Below are 25,738 nucleotides of genomic sequence, written 5' to 3'. Positions count from 1 at the left end.
GTCTTAAAGGACCAGTGTGTAGGATTTGATGGCATCTCATGGTGAGGTTACTGCGAACAACCTGAGTACCTCACCTTCTCCTACGGCCTATGCACCATTTAAAAATGATCATGAATATTATATTCCATGTCTGCCGATAGATCTCCTAAATAAAATCTTATCCACTGGATACTTAATCATGCACATTTTATATATGTTGGTATTTCTTTATAGGCGTTCTCTTCCATTGTTTGTTCCTGGATGAATGATGAAGTAACACTGACAACATATCTTTGGGGAAATATATTTATTGATACTTCTACTCAACTGCTCAACAGTCCCATATCAATTTTGCGCACAATTTTACATTCATTTCATAAAAATAAAAATACATTTATGTCTCATCAGCAGCAGTGCATTAAAATAATAGTATAGCTCCAAAGAGAGGGTGGTTCATGGATCGGAAAAGGCAGAGTAGGAGAGAGGATCAGAGGTCAGCCATTGTAGAAACAGCGATCAAACCTGTTCACAGGTTTAGTCCAGCCAAGTGCAAAGGATGGGGTAGGTAGCTGGGGTTGTTTGCTTCAAGCAGAGACACCTCAGTGAAGCATATATAAATAATTAAAATATATAACTTTTTAAATGACATTTGCCAATTTTAAATTAGCTTTGGCGAAGCATTTCACCAAAACTAATATGGACACAACAAAGGACATCAGGTCAGATATTGTGGGAGGTGAGGGAGAACAGGGCGAGAGAGGAAGACTGGGCGAAGGATAATCAGTACAGGGAGGAAACCGTTGTGGAGAAGACCTGGTGGGGTTTTTCTAGACAATTCCGTATTTCGCCAGGTCGCTGAGCTCCATGTCACCGAAGGCTTCCCAGGGGCAAACCACTGTGATGTCTGTGCCAAGGCCCTCCATGCCGGGGATGTCGTCTCCGAATCTGAAACAGGAAACAAAATAATGTTTCAATTTCCTGTGGACGTTTCACTTGAGTTATTTAATCTGATTTGTTGCAGACGGGGTAGCCTGATCCTTAACTTAAGTAAAATCACCAATACAACAACGGGAGCATTAAAATCCATCTTACCCCTTCTGGCCTGGCTTAGGGGCCTTGCTCTTGAAGGTACGTGCAGTCCTCTGCTTGAATTTGGGTGGGGCCTTCTTGTCGGCGGGAGCTGCAACGGCTGTGTCTGCCATTTCGATGAGTTACTGCAGGAGAAAAAGAGGAAAACAACATCCAATTAGCCTTCATATGTAAGAACATTTCTCCTCCTCCCCCAATAAGTCCCACTGCTCCGATGATATAACACCTGCAGGTGAGGTCAATTTATAGACTAAAGCTACTGCTCCTTAAGACCCAGTTACACAAACAGCTTTGTCTATTTTTACTCTTTGGCTTTAAAGATTAATCTTGGCAAAGTTACAGACTGAACATCTTGAGACCAGAATATCACTAAGTTCACCTAATGCCAGATTTAGTCTGAAGTCAACACACTCACTGGACATGTGAGATTTTCCCACTGAACAACTAATTTTCAATCATCCCTAATCCGACTTTTCTCTGACCTTTCTCTGATCTTATTTTAATGGGAAAGCTCAGCAGTGCTTTGGACAGAAATAAACTCTGACCTCACAGATGGCCCCTTGGAACATGCAAACAAAAGGTGTTGACAAGCTCAGTTAATCTTTAATTTTCAAATCCTGATAGATTTGAAAAAATATTATATTTTCAAAGCCAGATATGACCATTGTACAACTACGTCTGTGTAATATTCTTCTAGTGAGCATCAGCACAACTAAGGGAATTTGTTTTATTTCAAAAACATTAAGTGGTAAAAGTCAGGCCAACTTTGTTTACGCAGCACTAAATCACAAAAGAAGTAAACTCTTGGCAGCTTTCATTAAGGGCGGGTCTAAATAATAAAAGCCATCTTTAGAATATATTTTACCTTCATTAAACCAGGATTGTCTCTTGAGATCTTAATCTCAGCCCAATTATAGAACATAAACCATCAGAGAGCCAACATTTACTGACCGAAGAGTAGTTAAGATTGGAGGAGAACAATGCACCAAACCACCATGGAAGGAATAGTTTGATATGTGCCACATGGTAGTAAAGCTGCAGAACTGACATCAGATGTGTTGAAAAGGACAACAACCACAGATCATCCCTCTACTTCAAACATTCACATTAAATCAGGCTTTTCAAGCACTGATATACACGTCTCTGGTCATTTCTTTGTTTTCAGTTTAGTTTATGGCAATAAGAAGATATTCATACATACAACTAACTCAAATGCAGGTATGTTCGAAAGTCTCAGTTCAGTCACGAAGATAGAAGATCCCCCACACAGCTGTTGTTGTGCAGCATCACAGTTTGTTTATCCTACTGATGATTCTGTCCTTCTGGACCTTCCCTGAGAGTATTTCTTTAAATTACAAGAGGGACTTTTTTGAGGAAGGTTCCAGTCATGTGCAGGATCTTTAATTTAAATATGCCTTAAACCTTCAGATTAAAAGGTGTTCTGAGGTGTCCCCAGACCCAAAAGGTAAAAAGTCAAATTAATTCAGTACATCTTGTGTTAGAGTATTTGTAAACTGTCTTAGAGAGGAAAACTATTGGTCAAAGAGACAGTCAAGATTGTGCACTGCATTAAAATATGCACACACCACAAATATAAAGTGGAGAAAAAGCTACAGAACAAACCTGGCTCTTCATCTAGAAGATAATTTATCTTAAAGAATTCAGAGATCACATTCCTGTCATGTGCGTCTCACAGAATCATCTGAGCTCCCATCTCTGGCCTCTCATGTTCTATGCTCTGTCCTTCCATTAGGCAGAATTGGAAAGTCAACCGAAGCTTGCAGCAGAGTGAAGGTGTGAGTTGGATCTTACCTGTTCTTGCAGTTAGTTCTGCTTCTCTTGAAAGTCTCTGTTGGTCTGGGTCTTTCTGGTCTCAGCCCCACTCCCTCCTTATATACTTACCCCTTCTAATCCCACTGACATGCTCATCCACAACTTTCTGTACTGTTTTTTCTTTTAAGCCCCATCCTCTAATTGGCCTCTGGGCTCTAAAAGACTAAGTAGAGGGCTCAAAGGAACGACTAATGTGTCTGGCCATGTGAGGATTTTTTTGGAATTTACATAATGACACCATGTCAGAGAAAAACTAAATTGGACTCAGTGAACAACATGACTTCTTTTTTGGTCCTGAATAATGAACATATTGTTTTCTGAACGGTTGCATTTTAGAGTTTGATGGTGTTGTAGAATATCTATTCAGTTCACAGTCTTTTTAAAAATGCTTTTTCTTGACCTTGCAAATAATTGTTTGATCGAAAAATCTTGACCCAGGGTCCACTTACTAGTTTTTACCAGAGCTTTCCCAAATCCCACACATCGTATCAGCTGATAAAAACATTCTGAAACTGGAAAAAAGTAGAAAGTTGACTTAAAATTAATCTTTTCTTCATCAAATAACACAAGTGAAGATTTGGGTGCAGTAACCAAACCAAAAGTACATGTTTTTTTTTATATTTCACCACCCTCAGACACATTTCTTCATGTCTCACATTGATAATCTTTCACTTTAGTTGGTTGTTGATAACCCAGTATTGTCCCGCTGTCACCTGGGTCCAAGCCATGCGATGAGAGCTTAAGAGCTGAACTGTTAAGTGCTCTTTAATTAGTGATTGATCACAGGCATGGAGCTCATGTCGCTGCTCTTACATCACATGCCCCAGATCCTCGTGCAGGCTGCTTTAGGACACATGCTTGTTTACAAATAATCTGAATGTATAGCTCAGTATTTCATAATCTGTGATTGCTGCTGCTGCTTTCTTGACGTTTCTGAAAACTTCCATCATGTTTGAACACAAAGACAAGAGAACAATGATCGTCAAAGTAAATGATTCTATTATGATGTGTGAACAATGAAAAATGAGGTCTGTATCTGAGGGTGCATGTATTATTGGGAGATTGCTCTTCTTATGTCTCTCATCAGAAGGATCTTTTTCAAGAATTGAAAAAAATAAGTCTATTAACTCAAAAGTGTTTCTTGCTCCTACAGCTGAATGTTTGAGCTTCACGGTGTAGAATGATGTATGCAGAGTTTGACACTAGACGGCTGTATTCAGATTCATCAGCTAAAATGTACATTTTCTCTGAGCTCAGTATAAAATAAGATTGAGGTGGGCCTATGGGCATGATTTGTGACATCACTGAGAGATTGAAAGACAATCTCTCAATGCACAAAACTAACTACTAAAAATTTACTTTTCATTTAAACATTTAAAATGTGGCTGTCGGGGGGGCCCTTGTTCTTAAATTTCTTTGAGGGCCCCCAAAGAAATGCTTGCTTTGTCTCGACTGACCTCCGTCTCTTGGAACCTTTATATATTTAAAAAAAAAAAAAAAAAAAAAGGTAAAGTGATGTCAATTACATCAGAAATTAAAATTCACGACAATAAATCTACTGCTTATCTCATCAGACATATAAAGTTTTATGGAACACAGTGCTTCTGAGATGCTACATGGTAAAAACAAAGACAAAAAGAAGAGAGCTGTCAAAAGCAGGAAAGTAAGATTATGGTTTATCAATTAATTATTCATAAAAGCCTTCAGGGCAGGCTTCAAGCCATTGAGTGCACTTTTAGTTAATTAAGCTTTAATATTTTCTCAATTTAATGTTTTCCTTGCATCATATTTTCACTTGTTTGTTCAGTTTTTCCAGTTTATGTAGTAAAAACAAATACATTAATTTACTTCACATAGAGTAAAACACAATTTTTATGACTAAACCAAGATGTGGTTACATGTGCCATAAAGACGTTGTTGAACTGAACATGAGGCGTTCAAATCATGATTCAGAGGGCTGCAGCAGTGTGTGTGGTTAACACACTGCTGCATGTGGTGGGCTGTGACAGATAGACACACAGACAATGAATTTCTGTCAGCACATTTTTTGGCGTCAACTTGATCATCGTGATAATTACTGTCACTCTCTGCTTTCGATAAATGACACCTCTGTAATTTTGTTGAATTCACAGGTTGACAGACACACATCTGACTGGAAAAACACCTTTTATCTATATCTGGTTATCCCTTAACCCGTCTATTAGCGGCTGAGCTGGTACAGAAGTGGAAAGAGCAGAGTTGGCACATGAATGAATGACTTAGTGACCATCTGATGGGATTAGCAGCTCTATATAAAGGGATTGTCGGACCGAGAGAGGACTACCAGAAAGCGTGAAGCAAGCTCATCAGCAAAAGAAACAACACTTTGAGACCTCAACACAAGGTAAGTTCAAACTGTCATTTTCTCAGCTCTGGCACTGGAGGCTTTGATAACATGTTACCAGCCGAAAGAAAAGACAGATAGAGTGATGGCTTTGTAGCATTTTTCTTGAGTATTGTGGCTGAAATGGAGCTGAAATGAGATATGAGATTCCTGCTGAGAAGACTTCAGACAATCTCCTTGTTGCTGCTGCTCGAGGCCCCGTCTTTACTTCTTTATCTCTTGATGGTTCTGGATGAGACAAGAGGACTTTTGAACACAGCTTCTGCGTGTTTTATTGATGCTTGTTGCATTTTATACTTTGGTGATATGTCTGGATATTTTATCAGCTTGATGAAGAGTATAAGTGATGCAATTTTAAGAGTAATGTGCTCACATTTTTGGCTGATGGTAGTGGAAGAATCTGAGGTGTAGATTTGTGTAGCAGGCCACTCAAAGTGCTGCAAATATAATGTAGCATACATTACAAGACAACACAAAAGGGCAAATGTGAATTGGATTTTAATAAAATGTATGAATAAACACAAATAGAATACAGTGACAAACAGAAAAGTTTAAAAGAAGTGAGAGTTGTAGGGATCTCATATATTTTGTCTCTTCCTCGTTTTCTCTTGCAGTAACTCATCGAAATGGCAGACACAGCCGTCGCAGCTCCCGCCGACAAGAAGGCACCACCCAAATTCAAGCAGAGGACTGCACGTACCTTCAAGAGCAAGGCCCCTAAGCCAGGCCAGAAAGGGTAAGATGTTCCAATTGTTTGCATTGGTGATTTTACTTAATTGAAGGATTCTACTTAAGTAAAGGATCGGACTACTGCAACATATCAGATTAAATAAGAAACATTCACAGGAAATTAAAACATTATTTTGCTTTCTGTTTCAGATTCGGAGACGACATCCCCGGCATGGAGGGCCTTGGCACAGACATCACAGTGGTTTGCCCATGGGAAGCCTTCGGTGACATGGAGCTCAGCGACCTGGCGAAATACGGAATCGTCTAGAAAAACATCTCCACAACGGTTTCCTCCCTGTGCTGGTTTTCCTTCGCCCAGTCTTCCTCTCTCACCCTGTTCCAACTCTTGTCTGCTGAAGATGTTTTATCGGTACGCTCTCAAAGGAGGCAGCTTTTGAAGATGAAGAGGTTTGACCTGGAAAAAAAATAAAATCCAGCACTCTCTCTTGTCTCATGCACTTTATTTGCCCCTGCCTTCCCAGCCATCCTCCACTGTCCTTGTAATGAGGCGTGTGAGCAGCTCCGCGCTCGGAGCCTGAACTGTCCACTGAGGAAAAATACATATGTATTGAGTATATACAATGAATGAGTGTTTGATATCCATTGTTGTGATATCCCGACCTGCCCTCTTCCCCCACCTCTTCTTGTCAAAGTTGCTCATCCAGCATGCACAGATATCTATTTTGTGTATTAGCAAAATCAAGATATATTTTTATGGGAAAGTCTATAATTCTCTTCACTCTGCAGTGAAAGAGATTAACTCTTTATGTTTTGCCAGTACTCCATGAACACAATAAAGATTCCTTTTTTCCATAGAACTTCTGTTTTCGCATCTTTCCTATCATCATTACCACATGCTGACGCTGTCGTTTGGCCTCTTGATGTGCATAGTGACTCAGTGAAGCTGTGGCTAGATAGTTTTTAATCTTTTTGTGCTAAAAACACACCAAAGGACACAACAAAATCTAACGGCACACTTGTAAGAAAGGCACTGTAGCATGTGTTATCTAATCAGTCTTTATTTGTATCTACTAGTCCTGAAAAAATTGACAAACAACAATATTTCTCATGAAAAATAACTAACTAAATTCAAGAATTCACTTGAAACTTTGTTAAATAACATAAAAGGAGCAACACTCACATTTAAACCAGGCAGGTCATAAAATGCAAAATAGATAGAGACTTTATTGTCATTGTATAAATATAATAACATTTAAGGTGCACTCAAGTATTGGGCTCAAAATACATATATTTAGTATATACATTTATTTAAGTATATAAATAGATAAAATACCCTAAAATACAATAAATAATGCTTTGATCCATTATTCCTTGTTCATCTTCCATTGTAGCAAGCAGCAGCAATATGGAGTAGGCAGCATTGACAAAATCCAGCTCCAGGGTTTTAACATTGATGTACTTTCACACACAACATGCTAGCAACCTAGCATATTAACTGGGGTGACCTACCATTTCACTGATAACATCACACTAAACCACACCCACTTTGATTTTGAATGTCCATGTGCGTAACCCCCTAAGTGGTTAACTGTCCCCAGCAACCCACGTGTTCATAACAAAGTCTCTGAGGTGTGCGGTCGCCGGTTTGACCGCGTGGGCCATCTCAGCGGCTGTTGGTTCGGACCAGCGCCCTCCTGATTCTCCTTGTCCTCTTCACTTTCCCACGGCAGTCTGTGACAGGGTGGACCCTTTGGTTTGAATCCTCTGTTGTAGTTCTGCCTTGCTGGTCTGTTGCCCTGGTCTGGAACTCCTTGGTTCTCGTCACCCCCACTTCCAAAGTATGGCGGATAACGCCGTCTTCCGGGCTAAGCGGGCCTGTGCTGCTGTCCTTCGGGGGCGCTCTCTCCCCCATCTAGGCTGCCTTTGTCAAGACTTCCGCTGCCTGGCTCAACCCCCCCGTCACTCTGGTAGTCTGGGGATAGCGCTTGTAGCGGTTCCGGTCAGTGGCGTACTGACTTCCCTGGACTGCAGAGCCTACTGGGTCAGTGACAGTTGCTACCTCTGCCCCCTGCTCTCCCTCAACTACATCAAACTCCACAGTTTCCCCATGTCCAACAATGTCTGGTGTACAAAAACATCCTCTTTTGTGTCATTCCTATTGATGAAACCGTATCCATTCCTGACATTGAACCATTGGACTGTACCAAGGACTTTTGTAGCAATGACCTTCTGGACTGGCAGGGTCTGGATGGGCTCTCCTCATCAGGCAGCAGGCTGCGGCGGCAAATCGCAGTCCTACTTCCCAGGTGGTGTGGAACTGAATGGCCTGGGAACCCAGGTAAAGTGTGGTCCTGGGTATGTCCACCATGGCCTCCCACTTAGCTAGCAGATCCAGGCCGATGATGCAGGGGTCTTGGATATCGGGCTAACCAGAACTTGTGGTCAATAATGTGGTTAGCTGCAGTCACTTGGAGAAATCTGTCTCCCTGCATCCTGGCACGTTCACCATGACCATGGTTATCTTCCGCTTTGTGGGCTTCCAGCCCCATGGTTTCAAGCCACTTGTGCCAGGCAAGGTTCTGGGCGGACCAGGGAAATGATGGACCCCGTATCCACCAGGGATCTTCATGGGGTGCCATTAAGGTTACAGTTCAGGTAGAGTCCATGTGTTCGACCGAGTCTACCCAGTCATATTTGCGGTGTGGTCGAGGGGAAAATGTTTGTTGTGGTTGGCTGAGGTGCGTAGCTCCATGGAGTCAGGGCTGGGCAGTGGTGTGCAATGTGGCCTATTCCCCCACATCTGTAACAGCCTTCCAGGAACTGTTTGGGCAGCCTCCTGGTCCCACTCTGTGGTCGTTGTGGGGCTGTGGTTGTAGTGTGACGAAAGCTCCCGTCCTCGTCATTTTCCCCATAATCAGTCCATCTCACTCAGTGTCTCATAGAGGAGGTATGATCCCCTGTGTTCAACACATGTTCAACCCGCTTACCTTCCGCTATGGCATCTGTCAGGGTCCTAGGAGTGTACAGGCAGAGATGTTCCCACAGTTGCTCTGGCTGCAGCCCCCGCATGAAGGCTTGAAGGATGAGTTCTTCTTGGGCCCTTGTGTCGAATGTGGGATACCCCAGGTGTGTGTAATGGCGGAGGTCTACTGCGTAGGCACCAAGACTCTCTCCGTCCCTCCTCCTACATCCTGTCAGCTTGTCTCGGACCTCATCTGCATGAGTTTGGCGGCCAAATCAACGCTGGATCGCCCTTCGAAAGTCGGCCAGTCAAAACGCTCTTCTGGCTGGAGATCTGTCAACACCTGCAGGGCCTTTCTTTCCAAAGCGAGGGCAACTTGCACTGCTGCAGGGACTTTTCATCTGCTGCGGAGCTGCCACCATACCACACCAGGATGCCATATGTGAGGACACTTTCAACTGAACAGTGGTAGAAGGACTCCAAAAGCTGTTGTGACAGGTAAGTCTTCTTTAGCAGTCTTAGAAAGTACAGTCGCTGTAGTGCCTTCTTAACAAGCGCTGTGGGGTTCGCTGTCCATGTGAGGTCCTCTGAGATGTGTGTGCCCAGGAATTTGAAGTTGGCCACCCTCTCCTCATTGATGTTCAGTGGTGAGTAGACATGGTGCGCCACCATCTTCGTGTGCTGGAAACAAGAAAATGAGGGGAACTGATCCTCTGCACAACTAAGGGATCCGTTCTGCTTGTTATCCTCCTACACACTGACTGTCCATCAGCACCTTTGATGTGTCCCACCACGGGACTTTTGCCTAGACTGTGAGATACTGGGGTTCCCTGGAAGGTTTTTTAGGGTATCAAAATGACTTCCGTATTTGGAAATGAATGCCTAAAAAGCACTGATATAGTAAATTACATGCTCATTCAATACTAATGTGTGGTTGTAACAAAACCCCACGCTACACCTGGACTTAGCTATTGTTGCCACGGTTCTTTTGGAGTTTCTCCAAAAGGAAACAGAAGACAAACAGTTTTAGTGTCGATGCAACAGGAGGTTCAATGTTTTATTTATCTCTGGTTATTTTTAATTGATCTATCTAGTATATTGTAGAGTCGAGGAAGAAGCAGTCATATCCCACACCTCTGGAGAATAAAAAATAGTAAAGATTTATAAAAGTATTCATATTTTATTTATTATCTAATTGCATCTCTCTATAAAAGCAAGGGATCTCTGTCTGTCTGTCTGTGTGTGTATGTGTCTGAGAGTCAAATATCTCTGCGGATCAGGATCACACTGACCTGAGACTTTCAACATGGCTGCTGCGTGGTTCAGTGGTGTGCAACTAAGCATTTCTTTGGACTGCAATGATACCGTTAATAAATTATTTCATAAATGCTTTACAAATTCCGTAAGCATTGTCCACCGGAGACACCACAGTCACGTGCGCACCAGAGCCAATCATTGCAGAGCTCAAGCCCACGACATACTTGAAGAAACAAGCGGACCGGGATTTTGCCGGCGGTTTGGTCCCGTTCTGTTCTGTTCTGTGCATCTAAACTGACTGTTGTGGATTAATGAGATTAAACCAGTCCGGACCGAGTCTGTTCGCGTCTGAGGAGATCGGGAGACGCGCGGACAACAAAGTGGAATCGGAATCTGTGGATGTTCGTGTGTAGCTAGCCGCTAGCTACATGGCCCACATCCCGAGGCGACGGACCGGACGCATCGGCATGTCCAAAACCAGACTTAGGGTAAATAATGTCCGCCACCCTTTTTCGCGAACATTGCCATCACGTTTGCTTTGTGTCTGGTGCAGGAAGAAACGGTAAAAACAGGCTTTTGTCACGAAAGTGTCCAAGCAGCAAGTTTGGTTGTTGAGGAACAGGAAGTTGTGGGAGGGACGGGGAGGTGGATGATTGACAGGCAACGATGGTCGGTGTGTAGACAGCGATATTGAGAGTTGAGAGATTTGTGACATTTAGCGTGTTTGGAGTGTATAGTTAGTGTGTTATGTAGTGTTTGGTGTAGTGTGTTTAGTGTGTAGTGGAGTCAGTTTTTTGTTTAATGAGTCAGAACAATGAGGAGAAGCTGAATGTGGAGCAGGCAGTCCAGCTCTTAATTCAGCTGGAAGGAGCACAGGCAGACCTAAGCATTGCCTGCATTTAAATGTAAATAGTTACATATAGCTTCGTAAATGTTTCAAATGTATGCACAAATTTAGCAAACAGCAATTTATATTTGCATTATAAGTAAAAAAAAAATGTTTGTTAAACATATTTGTTGTTTTCACAGTAAAAAAATCTAACTTTTCCTACTCGGATTTTATGTTTTTTTTGTGATTTTAGGTCCATTGTGTTAATACAGTATGTAAAAATAAAAAAAATAACTGTACAGTCACACATGTGAGGTTGTGCTGAAAATAATGACACCAAGTAAATAGCTTTTAATGTGAAATATAATGGCAAAATCAAAAATAGTCAAAAACGGCCAATTATACCCTGGAATATCGGATTTCACAACAAACCTAAATATCCCTGACGTCCCACCTTCAAACACAGCCTCATTTGGCTATCCATGAAAAAGCTACTTAACCTCCCACTTTTTTATAGGAATACACTTTTCTTACGGGCACTGCGCTAGTTTATTATAACTGATGCATCACCATGTACAGGAAGTAGCATTTTGCAGTTGTATATTGAGACGGACACACAGACAATGAATATCTGTCAGCACATTTTTTGGCTTCGACTTGATCATCATGATAATAACTGTATCTCTCTGCTTCCAATAAATGACACCTCTGTAATTTAGTTGAATTCACAGGTTGACAGACACACATCTGACTTGAAAAACACCTTTTATTTATATCTGGTTATCCCTTAACCCGTCTATTAGCGGCTGAGCTGGTACAGAAGTGGACAGAGCAGAGTTGGCACATGAATGAATGACTTAGTGACCATCTGATGGGATTAGCAGCTCTATATAAAGGGATTGTCGGACCGACAGAGGACTACCAGAAAGCGTGAAGCAAGCTCATCAGCAAAAGAAACAACACTTTGAGACCTCAACACAAGGTAAGATCAAACTGTCATTTTCTCAGCTCTGGCACTGGAGGCTTTGATAACATGTTACCAACAGAAAGAAAAGACAGATAGAGTGATGGCTTTGTAGCATTTTTCTTGAGTATTGTGGTTGAAATGGAGCTGAAATGAGATATGAGATTCCTGCTGAGAAGACTTCAAACAATCTTCTTGTTGCTGCTGCTCGAGGCCCCGTCTTTACTTCTTTATCTCTTGATGGTTCTGGATGAGACAAGAGGACTTTTGAACACGGCCTTGGCATGTTTTATCGATGCTTGTTGCATTTTATACTTTGGTGATATGTCTGGATATTTTATCAGTTTGATGAAGAGTACAAGTGATGCAATTTTAAGAGTAACGTGCTCACATTTTTGGCTGACGGTAGTGGAAAAATCTGAGGTGTATATTTGTGTAGCAAGCCACTCAAAGTGCTGCATATACAACATAGCATACATTACAAGACAACACAAAAGGGCAAATGTGAATTGGATTTTCATAAAATGTATGAATAAACACCAATAGAATACATAAACACAAAACAGTGACAAACAGAAAAGTTTAAAAGAAGTGAGAGTTGCAGGGATCTCATATATTTTGTCTCTTCCTCGTTTTCTCTTGCAGTAACTCATCGAAATGGCAGACACAGCCGTCGCAGCTCCCGCCGACAGGAAGGCACCACCCAAATTCAAGCAGAGGACTGCACGTACCTTCAAGAGCAAGGCCCCTAAGCCAGGCCAGAAGGGGTAAGATGGATGTTAATGTTCCCATTGTTTGTATTGGTGATTTTACTTGAGTGAAGACTCAGAGTACTCCATCTGCAACATAGCAGATCAAATAACTCAAATGAAACATTCACAGGAAATAAAAACTTTTATTTTCTGCTATTTCAGATTCGGAGACGACATCCCCGGCATGGAGGGCCTTGGCACAGATATCACAGTGGTTTGCCCATGGGAAGCCTTCGGTGACATGGAGCTCAGCGACCTGGCAAAATATGGAATCGTCTAGAAAAACTTCTCCACAACGGTTTCCTCCCTGTGCTGGTTTTCCTTCGCCCAGTCTTCCTCTCTCACCCTGTTTCAACTCTTGTCTGCTGAAGATGTTTTATCGGTACGCTCTCAAAGGAGGCAGCTTTTGAAGATGAAGAGGTTTGACCTGAAAAAAAAAATAAAATCCAGCACTCTCTCTTGTCTCATGCACTTTATTTGCCCCTGCCTTCCCAGCCATCCTCCACGGTCCTTGTAATGAGGCGTGTGAGCAGCCCCGCGCTCGGAGCCTGAACTGTCCACTGAGGAAAAATATATATGTATTGAGTATATACAATGAATGAGTGTTTGATATCCGTTGTTGTGATATCCCGACCTGCCCTCTTCCACCACCTCTTCTTGTCAAAGTTGCTCATCCAGCATGCACAGATATCTATTTTGTGTATTAGCAAAATCAAGATATATTTTTATGGGAAAGTCTATAATTCTCTTCACTCTGCAGTGAAAGAGATCAAATCTCTCTGTTTTGTCAGTACTCCATTAACACAATAAAGATTCCTATTTTCCATAGAACTTCTGTTTTCGCATTCTTCCTATCATCATTAACACATGCTGATTCTGTTGTTTGGCCTCTTGATGTGACTCAGTGAAGCTGTGGCTAGATAGTTTTCTAAATTTTTGTGCCAAAAACACATCAAAGGACACAACAAAACCTTGCGGCAGACTTGTAAGAAAGGCTCTCTAGCATGTGTTATCTAATCCGTTTTTATTTGTATCCACTAGTCCCTAAAAAAATTTGACAAACAGCAATATTTCTCATGAAAAAATAACTAACTAAATTCAAGAATTCACTTGAAACTTTGTTAAAGAACATAAAAGGAGCAACACTCACTATTAAACCGGGCAGGTCATAAAATGCAAAATACATAGTTAAAGACTTTATTGTCATTGTATAGAACACAATCTCAGGTGCACCCAAGTATTGGGCTCAAAATACATAAATAAAAGTAGATCAATAAATAAATAAATACCCTAAAATACAATTATTAACGCTTTGACTCATCATTCATTGTCCATCTTTCATTGTAGCAAGCAGCAGCGATAAAGAGTAGGTAGTATTAGCATTGACAAAATCCAGCTCCAGGGTTTTAACATTGCTGTACTTTCACACACAACATGCTAGCAACCTAGCATATGAACTGGAGTAATCTACCATTTCACTCATGGTGTGATAACCACACACTAAACCATACCCACTTTGATTTTGAATGTCCATGTGCGTAACCCCCAAAGTGGTTAGCTGTCCCCAGCAACCCACGTGTTCATAACAAAGTCTCTGAGGTGTTGGGGAAGTCGGTGCGGTCGCCGGTTTGACCGCATGGGCCATCTCAGCGGCTGTTGGTTCGGACCAGCTCCCTCCTGATTCTCCTTGCCCTCTTCACTGTCCCGTGCCAGTCTGTGACAGGGTGGACCCTTTGGTTTGAATCCTCTGTTGTAGTTCTGCCCTGGTCTGGAACTCCTTGGCTCTCGTCACCCCCACTTCTAAAGTATGGCTTATAATGTTGTCTTCCGGGGTAAGCGGGCCTGCGCTGCTATCCTTCGCGGGCGCTGTCTCCCCCGTCTCAGCCGCCTTTGTCACAACTGCTGCTGCCTGGCTCACCCTCTCCGTCACTCGGGTAGTTATCTGGATATTCTCCCCCACGGGTTAGGAGGGCCTCGTCTTCGGGGATAGCGCTTAGCGGTTCTGATCAGTGGAGTAATTACTTCCCTGGACTGCAGAGCCTCCTGGGTCAGTGACATTTGCTGCCTCTGCCCCCTCCTCTCCCTCAACTACATCAAACTCCACAGTTTCCCCATGTCCAACACTGTGACGGTATCTCTTCAGGCCATTCTTTTTGATGGCGAGTATCCATTCCTGACGTTGAACCATTGGACTATACCAAGGACTTTTGTTGCGATGACCTTCTTATCCGCGGTGGGAGTTGCAGCTGCTGGACTGGATGGGCTCTCCTCATCGGCAGCAGGCTGCAGCGGCATGCCAGCGTGGCAGGCTCCCTAGCTGCAGGTGGTGGTGGCGTGGCAGCAAATCGCAGTCCTACTTCCCAGGTGGTGTGGAGCTGCATGGCCTGGGAACCCAGGTAGAGTGTGGTCCTGGGTATGTCCACCATGGCCTCCCACCTAGCTAGCAGATCCAGGCCGATGATGCAGGGGTCTTGCATATTGAGCTAACCAGAACTTGTGGTCAACAATGTGATTAGCTGCAGTCACTTGGAGAAATCTGTCTCCCTGCATCCTGGCACGTTCACCATGACCATGGTTATCTTCCGCTTTGTGGGCTTCCAGCCCCATGGTTTCAAGCCACTTGTGCCAGGCAAGGTTCCGGGCGGACCAGGGAAATGATGGACCCCGTATCCACCAGGGCTCTTCGTGGGGTGCCATTAAGGTCACAGTTCAGGTAGAGTACATGTGTTCGACCGAGTCTACCCAGTCATATTTGCGGTGTGGTCGAGGGGAAAGGGTTTGTTGTGGTTGGCTGAGGTGCATAGCTCCATGGAGTCAGGGCTGGGCAGTGGTGTACAATGTGGCCTATTTCCCCACATCTGTAACAGCCTTCCAGGAACTGTTCGGGCGGCCTCCTGGTCCCACTCTGTGGTCGTTGTGAGGCTGTGGTTGTAATGTGAGGAGAGCTCCCGTCCTCGTCACTTTCCCCATAATCAGTCCATCTCACTCAGTGTCTCATAGAGGAGGTATGATCCCCTGTGTTCAACACATGTTCAACCCGCTTACCTTCCGCTATGGCATCTGTCAGGGTCCTAGGAGTGTACAGGCAGAGATGTTCCCACAGTTGCTCTGGCTGCAGCCCCCGCATGAAGGCTTGAAGGATGAGTTCTTCTTGGGCCCTTGTGTCGAATGTGGGATACCCTAGGTGTGTGTAATGGCGGAGGTCTACTGCGTAGGCACCAAGGCTCTCTCTGTCCCTCCTCCTACATCCAGTCAGCTTGTCTCGGGCCTCATCTGCATGAGTTTGGCGGCCAAATCAACGCTGGATCGCCCTTTCAATAGCCGGCCAGTCAAAATGCTCTTTTGGCTGGAGATCTGTCAGCACCTGCAGAGCCTTTTCTTCCAAAGCAAGGGCAACTTGCACTGCTGCAGGGACTTTTTATCTGCTGCGGAGCTGCCACGATACCACACCAGAATGCCATATGTGAGGACACTCTCAACTGAACAGTGGTAGAAGGACTCCAAAAGCTGTTGTGACAGGTAAGCCTTCTTTAGCAGTCTTAGAAAGTACAGTCGCTGTAGTGCCTTCTTAACAAGCGCTGTGGGGTTCGCTGTCCATGTGAGGTCCTCTGAGATGTGTGTGCCCAGGAATTTGAAGTTGGCCACCCTCTCCTCGTTGATGTTAGGTGGTGAGTAGACATGGTGCGCCACCATCTTCATGTGCTGGAAACAAGAAAATGAGGGGAACTGATCCTCTGCACAACTAAGGGATCCGTTCTGCTTGTTATCCTCCTACACACTGACTGTCCATCAGCACCTTTGATGTGTCCCACCACGGGACTGTTGCCTAGACTGTGAAATACTGGGGTTCCCTGGAAGGTTTTTTAGGGTATCAAAATTACTTCTGTTTTAGGAAATGAATGCACTGATATAGTAAATTACATGCTCATTCATTACTTGTATGTTGCAATACTAATGTGTGGTTGTAACAAAACCCCACGCTACATCTGGACTATTGTTGCCACGGTTCTGTTGGAGTTTCTCCAAAAGGAAACAGAAGACAAACAGTTTTAGTGTCGATGCAACAGGAGGTTCAATGCCAAATAACATCAATGTGTCACTTATTTTAGATATTTGATGTTTTAAAGATGTTTTTAAAGAAGAACTTCCCAAGACACTTAGCAATTATTCAAAAAATGTTTTGGTCATCTGGGGTTACTTTAAATGTATCTATCTGGTATATTGTACGGTTGATGAAGAAGCAGTCATATCCCACACATCTGGAGAGGAAAAAGTAGTTAAGATTTATAAAAGTATTTATATCTTATTTATCATATAGTTGAATTTATTATAACTGATGCATCACCATGTACAGGAAGTAGCATTCTGCAGTCGTAAATTCAGGCAGACACAGACACACTCTCTGCTTCCAATAAATGACACCTCTGTAATTTAGTTGAATTCACAGGTTGACCGACGCGCATCTGACTTGAAAAGCACCTTGTATTTATATCTGGTTATCCCTTAACCCGTCTATTAGCGGCTGAGCTGGTACAGAAGTGGACAGAGCAGAGTTGGCAAATTAAAAATGACTTAGTGACCATCTGATGGGATTAGCAGCTCTGTATAAAGGGACTGTCGGACCGAGAGAGGAGTACCAGAAAGCAAGAAGCAAGCTCATCAGCAAAAGAAAGGACACTTTGAGACCTCAACAAAAGGTAAGATCAAACTGTCATTTTCTCAGCTCAGGCACTGGAGGCTTTGATAACTTGTTACCAACAGAAAGAAAAGACAGATAGAGTGATGGCTTTGTAGCATTTTTCTTGAGTATTGTGGCTGAAATGGAGCTGAAATGAGATATGAGATTCCTGCTGAGAAGACTTCAGACAGTCTTCTTGTTGCTGCTGCTCGAGGCCCCGTCTTTACTTCTTTATCTCTTGATGGTTCTGGATGAGACAAGAGGACTTTTGAACACGGCCTTGGCATGTTTTATTGATGCTTGTTACATTTTATACTTCGGTGATATGTCTGGATTTCATCAGCTTGATGAAGAGTACAAGTGATGCAATTTTAAGAGTAACGTGCTCACATTTTTGGCTGACGGTAGTGGAAGAATCTGAGGTGTATATTTGTGTAGCAGGCCACTCAAAGTGTTGCATATAATACAACGCAGCATACACTACAAGACAACACAAAAGGGCAAATGTGAATTGGATTTTCATAAAATGTATGAATAAACACAAATAGAATACATAAACACAAAACAGTGACAAACAGAAAAGTTTGAAAGAAGTGAGAGTTGCAGGGATCTCATATATTTTGTCTCTTCCTCGTTTTCTCTTGCAGTAACTCATCGAAATGGCAGACACAGCCGTCGCAGCTCCTGCCGACAGGAAGGCACCACCCAAATTCAAGCAGAGGACTGCCCGTACCTTCAAGAGCAAGGCCCCTAAGCCAGGCCAGAAGGGGTAAGATGGATTTAAATGTTCCCATTGTTTGTATTGATGATTTTACTTGAGTAAAGAATCAGAGTACTCCATCTGCAACATATCAAATAAAAGAACTCAAGTGAAACATTCACAGGAAATTAAATTTTGTATTCTTTTTCCTGTTTCAGATTCGGAGACGACATCCCCGGCATGGAGGGCCTTGGCACAGACATCACAGTGGTTTGCCCATGGGAAGCCTTCGGTGACATGGAGCTCAGCGACCTGGCGAAATACGGAATCGTCTAGAAAAACATCTCCACAACGGTTTCCTCCCTGTGCTGGTTTTCCTTCGCCCAGTCTTCCTCTCTTGCCCTGTTCCAACTCTTGTCTGCTGAAGATGTTTTATCGGTACGCTCTCAAAGGAGGCAGCTTTTGAAGATGAAGAGGTTTGACCTGGAAAAAAAATAAAATCCAGCACTCTCTCTTGTCTCATGCACTTTATTTGCCCCTGCCTTCCCAGCCATCCTCCACGGTCCTTGTAATGAGGCGTGTGAGCAGCTCCGCGCTCGGAGCCTGAACTGTCCACTGAGGAAAAATATATATGTATTGAGTATATACAATGAATGAGTGTTTGATATCTGTTGTTGTGATATCCCGACCTGCCCTCTTCCCCCACCTCTTCTCCTCAAAGTTGTTCATCCAGCATGCACAGATGTCTATTTTGTGTATTAGCAAAAATCAAAATATATTTTTATGGGAAAGTCTATAATTGTCTTCACTCTGCAGTGAAAGAGATTAACTCTTTATGTTTTGTCAGTACTCCATGAACACAATAAAGATTCCTATTTTCCATAGAACTTCTGTTTTCGCATCCTTCCTATCATCATTAACACATGCTGATGCTGTTGTTTGGCCTCTTGATGTGCATAGTGACTCAGTGAAGCCATGGCTAGATAGTTTTCTAAATTTTTGTGCCCAAAGCACACCAAAGGACACAACAAAATCTTATGGCACTGTTGTATGAAAGGCTCTGTACCATGTGTTCTCTCTGTATTTTTATCAACTAGTCCTGAAAGAAATTTGATGAACAACAATATTTCATGAAAAATAACTAACTAAATTAACAAAATGATTCAAGAATTCAGTTTGTTAAACATAACATAAAAGGAGCAACACTCACATTTAAACCAGACAGGTCATAAAATGCAAAATGCACCTCAGCAATGCCTAGGAAGTGAACTAGCATTCTCCAAGTGCCAGTCCACATCGTTGTACTTTTTTGGTCCAAGTGGGACTTTAACCGGCGACCTTCAAGTCCCCAACCCAAGTCCCTATGGACTGAGCTACTGCATCCATGTTACAATTGACAATGTTTATTAATTTCATGAATCATGCTAATTTTGTTTTTGCAAATACATTTGAGTTACCATAGCTGCTGTATAAATTTAATGGAGAGAAAAAATATTACTTCTAAATAGTGATGTGGGTAGAAGTCTGAAGCAGCAGAAAAAGAAAAAATACTCAACTACCTTACAACCTTGGTCAAGTACAGCACCTGGGTAAATGCACTCCAACCAGTGAGATTGTCTTCTATTGGAATTTACAGCATGAAATCTACTTAATGAAATATTTGGCATAATTTGTGTTTGTACTGTTGGTACCAGTCTGTTTGTGTGTGTGTGTGTGTGTGTGTGTGTGTGTGTGTGTGTGTGTGTGTGTGTGTGTGTGTGTATGGCCTCTGGATATCAATGTGCATTTGTGTCACTGCACCAATTAGCTGTTGAAGCCTCTAAACAGTGAGCAGAGGATGTGTAATGTGGCATAAATATAACAAACATCAGCTCAAAACCTTTGGCCTCTTCATTAGTGAGTACCGGAGGGGGAGACATGAGGATGGAACATGATGATTGCAGTTTCTTGTTTGAAACAGGGGAAGTGTGTTTATTGTGAGGTATTTTACCAGACTGCTGTGCTTCACATCACTGAAGTCTGAAACCTCCACGGATTAACCTCTGTGATTTATGTATGAGGGATCCAAAAATAGAGGAAAGTCTAGATCACTGACAAAAACTTTGTGCAGCAAAATGCCTCTATTCCGTTCCGTGACCCTTCACAGGGATCCTGCAAATTTGGAATCCCAGCTAGAGATTTTGGACACAATAATCACATATGAAAGGTCTGGTATGCAGAATATTTTGAAGATCAGATGATACGTTTAAAAAAGGTATGGGCAAAATAAAAGCATTCACTTGCCATTGCTTATGGGTTAAGAATTACACACTTTCATGCATAAAGGCATCTGTAAGCTTACGAAAGACTTCCAATTCAGATTACTAAGTCTTTCTTGTGGTAACTGTGTTACAGTTTGTCGCAACACCGATCGGTGTGTTTGCTGAGTCACATTAAAATGAGATTATCAGCCTGCCAGTCAGAGCAGTGGGGAGTTAAAAAAATGGGCACTTTGTTCTGTGGCTGCAACAGCTGCATCTGCTGGTTACTGAGGGAAAGAGGAGTCTGATCACTGAGATGTTTGTTTTTAAAGCTGCAATGATTCATCAATGAGTTATCAGCAATTATTCTGATAGTTGATGTATCATAAATAAGTCCCAATTCTCTGATTTCAGCTTGTGGACAAAGCATAAGTCATCTACAGCTTTGGGAAACTCGGGAAACATTTTTCTTTTTATGTGATCATTTTTTTCTTTTTACTGACAGTTGAACATACAGTAATAGAAACATAAGGACAATCACTGTCATATGAGCAACAGTAGTATACATGCCGAACCTTACAGTCAGAAAAGAGGGAAAAACTAAGATTACTTACTAGATATTTGGAGGGAAAAGCAAACAAAACAAACAAACCACAAACTACAGACCCCCCCATCATACTATCATATGATTTAATGAAGCATGTTTTTCGTTATATATTTTAAAGCGGACTGTGTTTACAGGTACCTGCTGGAGTGAAATGATCATCTAGTGTCTATTTTTACGCTCTGACTTCAGGATTAGACTTTGCAAAGTCACAAGCAGCACATGTACAGTAATCATCTTGACTAAATCACATGGCGCACGTCATTTTGTGTCCTAATTTAATTCATTACATCCAGTTCTGTATTCTGAGGCCGTGAAGAGACATCTCTGGCGGTCTTACCAGTTTTATTTTTACCAAGTGTCAAATATATCAAAATTCACACGGTATGAGCAGGGGACTGAATACACCTGCTGTATTGTTTTCTTTGAGAGATGCTGCACAAGCAGAGAATATTCTGCTGTCATGGTTTAGTGGAATCTTATATTTATGATTCAAATTACGCAGATATGAGTCACCACCCTGTCACTCACACTGCTGCCCACTTGTTTCTCTTCTTGCAAATTTCAAGATGACACACTTTACATTTTTGTAACAGACACACAAGTGGTCATTATCTGTCCTTTTTTAGGAACATCTCTCTGCAGGTAGCCAAAAACTGAACCCAAAAGCTCATTTTTTACCGATGTGGGCAGAAACCCAAGCTGTCAGAAAAATAAGGCTGCATTCAGGACAATGCAGCACCAGTTCTCTTCTGTGTCACTGTCAGATCAGAGTAAGGGGAAGCCTGAAGGCATCTGAGAGGTGATACAGCAATAACAGGCTGAAAGAGAAATGATGAACTCTTGGCTCAAAAGAAGTTAACTTTGGGGCTTGTTGTCTACAAAGCTTCGGCCAACAACCTGAAATCTGAATCAATACTTTTAGCATGTGTCTGCACAGCATTGTAAAGTTGTATTACTGCCCCAAATTGCAACTTATACATCCAAGAATCACCCACAAACAATAGCATATGTGTAAGGTTTAAAAATACAGAGCCTAGAAGGAGAGAGCTGATCACTGAGGATGTTTGTTTGTGACTGTGACATGTAGACTCATATTTTCACTGATCCATTCTTAATTTTCTAATATAACAAATGTTGCTTCTAAAAAGCAGCAGCTCTGCAAGGAAGAAAATAAAATAAATCTCTGAAGGCCAAGAGTTTGCGGGAAGCTCAGTGCTCAGAGGCTGTAAAAAGCTCACGATGCCTGTCAGGTTCTGACCGGCGCTCTGTTGTTTATCACTTTGTTCTTTGCTCTGACACGAAGATACGACTCTTCACTCTGACGAGCCAACAGCTTACAGGTTTTAATAGGATTGGTACTAGTCCATCTGGGTCAGTGCAGACATACACACTGTGTGAGAGTTTTAATAGACTATCCTGCTAACCCTGAGCTGAAAGTGGCCATGACGGCTATAAACATGGACACATTTAGAACGTTTTTTTAAACATCAACTGGACTATTTGTTCACATAGGTTAACAGGGCAGGAGGTGTTGTTTCACGTAAGATTAATAAACATGTTTTAAATGTTGCACCTCAACACAGATGCATGCTCATGTGCACGGTGAAAAGGTGTCTGCATGTGGAAATGATCAAACATCACACCGTAGTTTTGTGCAAATTATAATTCATTTTTTTATCAACATATTTAAGATTATGTGCATTTACAGGTGCAGTGGATTAGTGATTTGCAGTTAACCACAAAAGGGACAACCTGTGAATGAGATATCCACTAACGTTCCTGAGAATTGCTTATTGCAGCTTTAATGTATATCTTATATCTGCAGGAGTTCATGTTAACAAGCAGCTGCCATGTTGTTCCATTTCTCTGATTATAAAAAAGTTATACCCCACAGATTCAATTTTGTTCTCACCACCACTCAAAGCACAAGCCTGTTTTGCTCTCATGTTTATTGTTTGATGTTGTAATAAGAGCCCTGCCTCTGTTTATAGGACCGTAAAAAAGTTGCATATAGCACTTTTCAACTTTTTCTATTTTGATTGTGGCAATTCCATAAAAATATTGAACAAATCATGACTCGTATATTACATAATATTGGCAGGGTTTTTTTTTCAAATAACATCAAACTTCTTAAGAATGTAATTTGCTTCTTCATCTAAGCTGCAAAGCTGGCACATTTATTATTTCTTAGTATTGTATTTATATAACATCATTTCATTACAATTCCATTTCAGTAGTGCACAAATTAGCAGGCAATTATTATTTGTAGTTTAAAATATTACAAGGTGTTTTTGTACTCTATCCTCACACAACCCTGACTCAAATCCTGAAGAGATGACAGTTTATAAAGTGTTATAAAGGTAGTTAAATTGTCAGAGGGCTTCCCCATCCTCTGTAGACCTCTGACATAACCATCAGACAGACTGTAAGTTGTTTCCAAGCCACCCATGAAATCCATACTGCAAACTCTGACCTTCATATTAATCCTTCAGAAGTTTGAAACTCCAGACCAAATATCCGGCTCAATAAGATCAGAGACATTTGGGATTTACATTTTAGATGATTTACAATCATGTAAAGTATTTACAAGGTGTCTAAATTGATTTACTCAATAATCTTCTTCTTTTATGTTTGCAACGTGTTTCTTGTTTCTGGATCTCCTTGCTCCAAATGCTCACGTTTGCATGTACACATGGTATGGGTAAAATGTTGGCAGGTTGTGGAGAAGCTCATCATCATCATCATCATCATCAGCAGCAGCAGCAGCAGCAGCAGCAGCAGCAGCAGGGTTTCAGGACTAATAGCACATGATGTGACACAGGTAGCTTGTGGCAAAGCCTAAAGGTTGTGTAAGTCATGTCTGAGAAAATAGTGACAGCTTTAACTTGGCCATAATCTAAATACCAGTAATCCGTCAGCTTTAGGTTTACCTGCATTACATCACTGATCTCCCCACTAAACTCAGCTCTCCTGTACATTAAGTCTCACTGGGTCTTTTAGGGACACTCACACAATTATATTTATGACTCTGCTATATTATATATCTAGTAACCGCCTGTGTGTTTAATAGATTGAGATTTTTCGATGATTGATGGTAGTTTTCCTAAATTTTTTTAAGCCCCAAATCCCTAAAATGTACCTTGACTTTTAATGTAAAAAGTGCTTTAGGAGTGTATCTTGTGCCAGTATTTTGCATGGCAAAGTAATGCACTCAACAAAAATCACAAAATAACTGCTGAAAGACTTATTGTACTGTTTTGTTTGTTTCCTGCTGCTTTTTGGACAGATAATAAGATTTTATGGTTATGTGCAAAGCCATGAGAGGCCTGGCTCCAACATAATAACAGATCTTTAATTACCATATGTCCCTTCCCGCTCCCTGAAATCCTCAGCTGCATCACTCCTCATTATTCCAAGGTCTAGATTAATAATTAAAGGCCAAAGAGCCTTTCCAGTGAAGGCTCCTCCACTTTGGAGATCACGGCTGCAAACTCAGTCTCATCCATTAAATCAATTTTGCAAACTCACTGTGAAAAAAAGAAAAAGAAAAAAGAAGCTTTTTGGTTATTATATTTATCTTATGATTTTTTTTCTTTTTACTCTACGTTCTTTTTGCTTTCAGCTTGTTTATTAAGTTTGGTAAAGCACTTTGTTACTTTGTGCTTTGACAGGTGGTCTACAAATAAAGTGTAATATTATTAATGTTGTTTTGTTTTATTCATTTGACTACCCATTTCAAGACAAAAACAAGGAAACACAGTCATTTCGGTTTTGTTTGCCTTCGTCAGATTGTTACTGTACAGATTGTGAAGCCCTCCGGGGCAATGTGATTTGTAATCATCCCGATAGATTAACAGGTAAACTTGAAGTCAGCATATACATTTGTTGTATTTAACCTAATCTAATATTGTGTGTAAAATTATATAGATAAATAGTGCAGCTGTGCAGCATTTCATGTCTGCTGCATGTCTGCATCAAACGAAACAGAACTAGCTTTGATTACCTGCTTCATGAACAGATTCTCACCTGTGGGTTTTTTTTTTGTGTGTCAGATTTTACGCAAAGCATTTATTGGCAAACGTAAGATATAAGTCCAACATACCAAGTGCATCCTTCCTTCATTCATTCGGCAGTGAAGCTCCACGATCATTATCATCATCACACGCATCACGATAAACACAGGCTGCAGCTGCTGTGAGGTACACCACACCTGCTTCTGTCATCAGGTGATCATGTGACCTCAATAGCTGTTTTTCATTAGTGCTCTACAAAGGAGCGATGACAGATAGAGGACACCTGGCTCAGTGAAGGCCTAAAGTTTATCTTCAGCTATCGTCCATGAAACACTATCTTCTTGATGAACTTTAAAGTTACTGTGTAAGTCTGTCAGGTTGTGTCATTTTTTTTCATCGTCTAACAATTGTTCTAACTTTCCTTCATAAAACAAACAAAAAAACGAAAAACACAACCTGTTACATGTGACAATGTTCCAGACAGTGTATTTGCAAACTTCAGACTTTATAAAAGATCAAGTGTCACCACAACCCATTCAGCGAAAACACATCACTGAGCCCGCGTAAAAATTCGGCTGTTTTAATTTCTGCCACTGTGTCTGTTGTAATGATCACTTGTGCTTTGTTTATTTGTAGCACCAACTATATGAGCGAGTGAGCCTGTAATTTTAACCTAAACTGCATCTTCTCGGAGCCCGCTCATCACTAAACACTCGTCCACAAGAAGTCAAACATTTTTTTTAGATTTATTTCTTTCCAGCC

The 25,738-nt window shown here is 41.7% G+C and overlaps 4 protein-coding genes and 1 pseudogene across 10 annotated transcripts; 3 read left to right on the top strand and 2 right to left on the bottom strand.

Annotated features, from left to right (window-relative positions):
- Positions 1 to 271: 271 nt before the first annotated feature.
- On the bottom strand, positions 272 to 5,260 carry LOC115592101 (retinal cone rhodopsin-sensitive cGMP 3',5'-cyclic phosphodiesterase subunit gamma-like). 2 transcript variants are annotated; one of them, XM_030434633.1, is made up of 3 exons: positions 5,233 to 5,260; positions 1,072 to 1,193; positions 272 to 924 (listed from the first exon to the last, which is right to left on the bottom strand). In XM_030434633.1, the coding sequence occupies exons 2-3, from the start codon at positions 1,179 to 1,181 to the stop codon at positions 807 to 809; spliced, it is 228 nt and encodes a 75-aa protein (XP_030290493.1). In that variant the 5' UTR covers positions 1,182 to 1,193; positions 5,233 to 5,260; the 3' UTR covers positions 272 to 806. The 2 variants fall into 2 exon arrangements, with proteins under 2 accessions (XP_030290493.1, XP_030290489.1); XM_030434629.1 differs by lacking the exon at positions 5,233 to 5,260 and adding an exon at positions 2,881 to 2,924.
- LOC115592120 (retinal cone rhodopsin-sensitive cGMP 3',5'-cyclic phosphodiesterase subunit gamma-like) lies at positions 2,885 to 6,831 on the top strand. Of its 6 annotated transcripts, none has more exons than XM_030434679.1 (4): positions 2,889 to 2,913; positions 3,148 to 3,151; positions 5,896 to 6,020; positions 6,164 to 6,831. In XM_030434679.1, exons 3-4 carry the CDS (start codon positions 5,911 to 5,913, stop codon positions 6,279 to 6,281), a joined length of 228 nt encoding a protein of 75 aa, XP_030290539.1. In that variant the 5' UTR covers positions 2,889 to 2,913; positions 3,148 to 3,151; positions 5,896 to 5,910; the 3' UTR covers positions 6,282 to 6,831. The 6 variants fall into 6 exon arrangements, with proteins under 6 accessions (XP_030290546.1, XP_030290539.1, XP_030290531.1 ...); XM_030434653.1 differs by lacking the exon at positions 3,148 to 3,151 and adding an exon at positions 4,002 to 4,006 and having other exon boundaries at positions 2,897 to 2,920; XM_030434686.1 differs by lacking the exon at positions 3,148 to 3,151 and having other exon boundaries at positions 2,885 to 2,913.
- A 753-nt stretch (positions 6,832 to 7,584) lies between these two features.
- Positions 7,585 to 25,031, bottom strand: LOC115590669 (nuclease-sensitive element-binding protein 1 pseudogene; annotated as a pseudogene).
- On the top strand, positions 11,906 to 13,195 carry LOC115587285 (retinal cone rhodopsin-sensitive cGMP 3',5'-cyclic phosphodiesterase subunit gamma-like). Its single transcript, XM_030427080.1, has 3 exons — positions 11,906 to 12,004; positions 12,632 to 12,753; positions 12,901 to 13,195. Exons 2-3 carry the CDS (start codon positions 12,644 to 12,646, stop codon positions 13,016 to 13,018), a joined length of 228 nt encoding a protein of 75 aa, XP_030282940.1. The 5' UTR covers positions 11,906 to 12,004; positions 12,632 to 12,643; the 3' UTR covers positions 13,019 to 13,195.
- LOC115587345 (retinal cone rhodopsin-sensitive cGMP 3',5'-cyclic phosphodiesterase subunit gamma-like) lies at positions 17,384 to 18,628 on the top strand. Its single transcript, XM_030427209.1, has 3 exons — positions 17,384 to 17,435; positions 18,064 to 18,185; positions 18,335 to 18,628. Exons 2-3 carry the CDS (start codon positions 18,076 to 18,078, stop codon positions 18,450 to 18,452), a joined length of 228 nt encoding a protein of 75 aa, XP_030283069.1. The 5' UTR covers positions 17,384 to 17,435; positions 18,064 to 18,075; the 3' UTR covers positions 18,453 to 18,628.
- Positions 25,032 to 25,738: the final 707 nt, after the last annotated feature.

The sequence above is a fragment of the Sparus aurata genome, chromosome 1, assembly GCF_900880675.1.
Source record: "Sparus aurata chromosome 1, fSpaAur1.1, whole genome shotgun sequence".
Lineage (NCBI taxonomy): Eukaryota > Metazoa > Chordata > Actinopteri > Spariformes > Sparidae > Sparus > Sparus aurata.
The sequence above is the reverse complement of the archived record's forward strand: the minus strand, read 5'-3'. Positions and strand labels throughout refer to the sequence as shown.